At 33.5% G+C, this 5,646-nt stretch overlaps 1 protein-coding gene across 1 annotated transcript; it reads right to left on the reverse strand.

Moving 5' to 3' along the window:
• Window positions 1–4,917: 4,917 nt before the first annotated feature.
• Window positions 4,918–5,394, reverse strand: LOC149551362 (uncharacterized). The gene has a single exon (XM_089789671.1). The coding sequence runs from the start codon at window positions 5,392–5,394 to the stop codon at window positions 4,918–4,920; it is 477 nt and encodes a 158-aa protein (XP_089645797.1).
• Window positions 5,395–5,646: the final 252 nt, after the last annotated feature.

Below are 5,646 nucleotides of genomic sequence, written 5' to 3' on the forward strand. Positions count from 1 at the left end.
AGGCTTTGAATCCATTCAAGGCGAATCCCCTAGGGGGTCCAAGCCTTTGTGACCTATTCATGCAGCGTGCTTTTAGATGGATTGTGACCCACAAAATACCCAATAACGGTTTGGGTTTCTAGCCATTGACAAGAAGATTTTTCTAGCCATGGACAAGAAGATTCAAAAGCAGAAATATTCAAAATTAGGTCAGGAGAAGAATTACCTCATGAAATACCTTGGGCACAAATTTGCATGGGCGTTTGCTCAGTGGAGCCATTGTCGCATGTAGCAACAACTCCAACACCAACAACAATTGTTGGGCTGGAGAGGGCCGAGGCCCCTATATCCTAAAGGAAATTCCTGCACTAAATGTGGAATGACAAGCAGTGTGGCATAAAGGGTTCAGATGCAATCTATACAAACCTTAGCAGAGCACATTTCATAGCCAGGCTAGTTCTATGACAAAATATTTTTAGGGATATAGAAAAAAAGAATTTATACAATAAGTTTTTCTTTACTCATTTCTAGTGTCAAAGTGATAACAAGGACATATCAAAGTGTCAAAACTCCAACTTCACTTGTGTGTAAACAAAACTTTCCCTTTAGAAAGGGGAGCATTTAAACATTATTATTAAACATTAATATTATTTTGTGTGTGTGTGTGTGTGTGTGTGTGTGTAGAACAATCATTTTTCATTAAATATCAATAATAACATTTCAACTCAATATTAAGAGAATTTCAAGTACTTGTGATAATGCTATCCAAATTTTATTGTGTTATGTTTGAGTCAAACTCATTGACCCATGTTTCATGAGTAGTGGCTCACCTGGTTGTGAGCTAGTACTCATGAAAGTTGGGTCAACAAGTTTGACTCAAAAACAACATAGTAGAATCTTGATAGCAATATCACAGTTTGACTTGTTGTGGAAAATATCACCTACTTATCAATTGTTGATCTTAAGGGTATTCCTAATGAATGGTTCATAAGGAACAACACTTGTTGGAGGTCTTATGTAAATGGGGTTGCAAGTAGAGTGAGTTTAACCATGGAAGAAATGTTGTAGTTAAGTGTGCTCAAGCTAGAGTAGTATTAGGATGGGTAACCTCCCAAGAAGTCTCAGTGCTTCACTTCTATGAGCATCACCTAGGTGCTATAAGTGCTAAGTGCTCCATTCATTCTTATAAAATATGGGTCATGTGAACCACTACTCATGAAACATAGGTCAATGACTTGGACTAAAAAACCAACATACTAAAATTCTAATAGAAATATCACAATTTGACTTGTTGTGGAAAATATCTCATGATTATATAAATGAACTATTATTTTTGTTGCAGGGTATCTTCATTGTTGAGTACCACATAAGTAGTCAAACTGAACTTCCAAAGGATGAAAAACTTCACCATTAACATCTTACCATAAGCAGTAAAACCTCTTAAACTTCAAGTTCTTTCATTCAAAATTTCTACTCTGACGCCTTTATCCCTACTATTGTATATGGTAATTGAAAATCTGACAAGGAAACTGTTACTCAATACATTATTGTAGTTATTATAACTTCAAACTAATATGAATGCATTTGTATCAACAAGTGTTTTCATGTATAAAGAAATAATCTAAAAATTAAGAGTGCTTCAATCCCTACTCATTTTACCTCATTTTAAGTCTATCTACTTTGTACTATTGGCAAGAACTTTGACACCTTGCGTCTCTTGTTTTCCTTTGGCACATTGGCTTTTAGCACAAGACTTTTCTAGTGGGTTGTTTCTCCCCTAAAAAACTCTATCGACATATTATTTTGTAATACATCTTATGCAATCATATTTTTGCTTCTATTTATTAATTATCCTTTTTCTTTTTTCCACCCTCCTACTTCCTTGTGTCCTTTAGATGCACACCTAATTGAATGGGTGGTATATATTATTGATAATGCTTTTCATGGTTGGGATTTTAGATAATCAAAGAGAGATTTTTCATCTTTCGATAAAAAACATTATTTTGAATTATTTTTCTCATTATTATACTCAATGTGGAGTTTTACAGTATGATTACATCGTGCATAAACACTTATATATATTTTCGTCACTTAAGTTATTTCATTAAGCCGAGAGGCTTCTACAATGGGAGCATCCTTCGTTGTAAACAATCCAGCGTTTAAAAAAAATTTGAAAGTCAACTACCATGATTTTACAAGTGCATGTAGAAATAAAGAGATCGGTGGAAACGATGAGACATAACTGACATTTGATTATATTCATGCAAACGTTTGAATCATGATAACCATGGCTTCTGCATTTGTGAATTTCTTTTCCTTCTCACAGCCTTCTATTTTGCCGGTATACAAGAAGGAGATCGCCGTTGATGATCAAAGTGCAGAGATCGAAAGGTCATAAATAGAGGCACTCAAATCTGAGAATGTGAAGCTGCAAAGGCTAGTGGAGGACAGCCAACGATTTAATGGTGGATTTGGAGAAGGCAAGGATGAGATTGTTACAGACAAAAGAAGCAAAGGAGAGGCTGTGTTCATAGCTAGAGGATTTTGAGGCGGAACCGGTCCTTTAAACCCGGGATTATAATTGGCAAATCACTTTTCTTAAACATCAATTGGCTCAAATGCAAGATCTTCTTGCACAGTTTCAATGGAATCGCTCGTAAAGATTTTGCTACCAAATTTGTGTGTGCAGAATGAAGAATGAAATTGTTTGTGCAGACTGAAGAATGAAGTTGTAAATTTTGTATAGGCAAAGGCACTGTTTTGTAAATCATGATGAATTTCTTTTGAAGATCTCTATTGAAATGAAAATAAAAAATTTAAATTAAAGGAAAGGAAGATCTCTATTGAAATGAAAATAAAAAATTTAAATTAAAGGAAAGGAAGAGTTTCAATGATATGGATTATGAAAATAGACACCTTGAGAAGGATATATATATATAAGCTAGTATTATGTTCTAAAGGAGCATAATTTCCTATTCCTAATTGTCTCATTTTAATTAGATAGTTAAAACAACTTCTACATAGACTAATTGCACATTTGTTTTTAATTTTACAAACTTTTCATTCTTAGGAGAAAATTTATATCTTTTTCAAATGATGCATAATGTTTTATTAGTGTCTAAAAAATTATTTGCATATTATTGATCTAATGTTCATATAGTTTGCAACAATGCTCATCTCACATTCTCACAAACAACAAAATGTAAATATTTTAATATAGTAAACCATGTATAAATATATCAAGCATCAAGGGAATGCAATTTTTTAAAACATTTTGTGACATAATTTTTGCTCTTTAGATTCTAAGTGATGGATACAATGACCCAAACTCAAGTTATTATTGTTCAAATTTCAAATTTCCTATCCTATTTCATTAGCTCTTATGGGTGGATTTAGACCTAGAACAATTATTTTTCAATGACTTCGTATTGCATTGTATTGAAGAATTTTGTTGTGCATTTAATTCAATTAAGTGGATTGTTTGAGCATGATTAAATTCTTAAAGGAAATAAAGAAATTGAATATGTAACATGACAATCTAGAAATGTCTAGAAATTTCTAATCTACACGTCTAGAAATTTCTTATCTATGTTGGTTTAGTTCACTAAGGGATTTTACCTAATGGAACCCATTCACCCATCAAATTGGCAAGCTACTTAACATTGTCTCTATAGAGGAAGTGTACACGTAGTCATGGAAGCTGACTTTGTACACCTACAGATTCTAAAAAAATCAAATTTAAATTATTTTTTAGTTGTCTTTGTATGTGATTTTATTGTTTATAACTATTGTCCTAACTATTGATTAGTAATGTCACACATTGTGGGATCTCTTAGATGCATAGGGTCAAAAAGGGACTATTTTAGAGTGTTGTCTAATATCTACTTAGAGATGACTTGAAAATTGTGCACTACAGCCACCTCAAACATTGTCTATACTTATAAAAAATGTCTTACTAGTCATTAAAATTTGCCAATACTTATGCACAAATGTCCTATTAGTAGTTATAAAAATGTCTTCCTAGTCACTAAAATTTGCCAATACTTATGCACAAATGTCCTATTAGTCATTAAAAAATATTCATTATTAGAAGTAAAGTTGGGTGACTATTTTATACATGAGAGATTTATAAACAAGATTTTAGTTATCATTTTCTTGTTTTCTTTAAAGTTATTAATTGTAACATGTACAATTCTTGGAACGTTGACACTAACAATTATTCTTCCTCTACATGTCAACTTCAATATATCTCAAAAATAAAGGTAACACACTTTTGAATTTCATACATGTTCTAGATCTATCTTATGTATCTGATTTCATTATAGTCAAAATAGTCAAAATCAACTTTTAAAAAAATATACATTCTTAAATTCATTCTCATTCTGATGATAGATCACATAGTGTGATCCGATATGTTGATGCTAAAACACACACACAATCAAAGCAAAATTACATATAGCAAATAGATTGTAGAAACTTGATAATACTAACTTTACAAAACACACACTAATCTATACAAGTCTTGCATACCGATTCAAATGTACAAAAGACAGACAATTTATTTTGATATTAACAATTTACCATTTATCTATTATTATTTTTTAGGAGATTTAGATCATACCCTTACATCCATCGTCAAAGAAGATGAAAAAAGACGAGAATGATCAATTAGTGCCTAACTCACACCTATAAAACCAAACGACCACAAACCCATAAAAACAAACATCAACTCGTGATATTGCTATCAGGATTTAACTGTGTGATTTTTGAGTCAAACTCATTGACCCATGTTTCATGAGTAGTGATTCAACACGAATACATCTCTCATGAAAATAAATGAAACACTTAGCACTCACGAGAATAAATAAACATCAACTTACCAGACAGGCCTGGAAAACACACACACGGATGAAATCAGCGAAAAGAAGATCGAAAGGGTTACTGTGAAGAAGCGAGCTTTTCCAAATTGTTGACAATGGCAGCAAGAATAGATTTCATAAGGCCCTCAATCTCCTCTTTCGAACTCTCTTCAATGGGGTTCATCAGGAACGACCATTTCGTCAAACAGTTGCCGTCCTCCCCTGTTTCAAAGAATTGAAGAGTAGCCTCGTATCCCTGAAAGCTGAGCCTGTCAGTGTCTATGACGCGAATAGAATAAGAATGGTTAACATCGTCCTGAGCGATGAGTTCCTCAACCGCATAAGAACCACTATCCTCCTCATCAGACGGCAGCGGTGTTATACACCGCCGCACAGATCCCACTCCCTTTTCAGGCGCTCCTTCCACTCTTTCACAGGATTTCATGCCGGGAAACCATTTCTGTATCTCGTAGAAATCACTTACCATCTTCCAAACGAACTCCAGTGGAGCCATTACCTTGTTTTCTACACACCCCTGCCATTTGAGGATCTCCATTTTCACGGACAAATGAGGATTGTGAGAGATTTCGGAGAAGATGAGAAGGAATATATAAGAATTATTCGATTTAGTTTTTTTTTTTTTTTTTCTGTCAAAATCCGGTGGGCTGAGATCCTTCATTAATATTCTGCAATTATGATTCATCCTCGCATTGGCTTTTTGTTATTTGTATTTTGTATAATTGTATTAGGTGTGGGAGACGGCGAATCGTTGGATACGGCTCGGGTATATTGCAATGTTTGTAGTTTT

Source organism: Cupressus sempervirens, chromosome 6 (genome assembly GCF_028749045.1).
Source record: "Cupressus sempervirens isolate cs-2001-9-10 chromosome 6, ASM2874904v1, whole genome shotgun sequence".
NCBI lineage: Eukaryota > Viridiplantae > Streptophyta > Pinopsida > Cupressales > Cupressaceae > Cupressus > Cupressus sempervirens.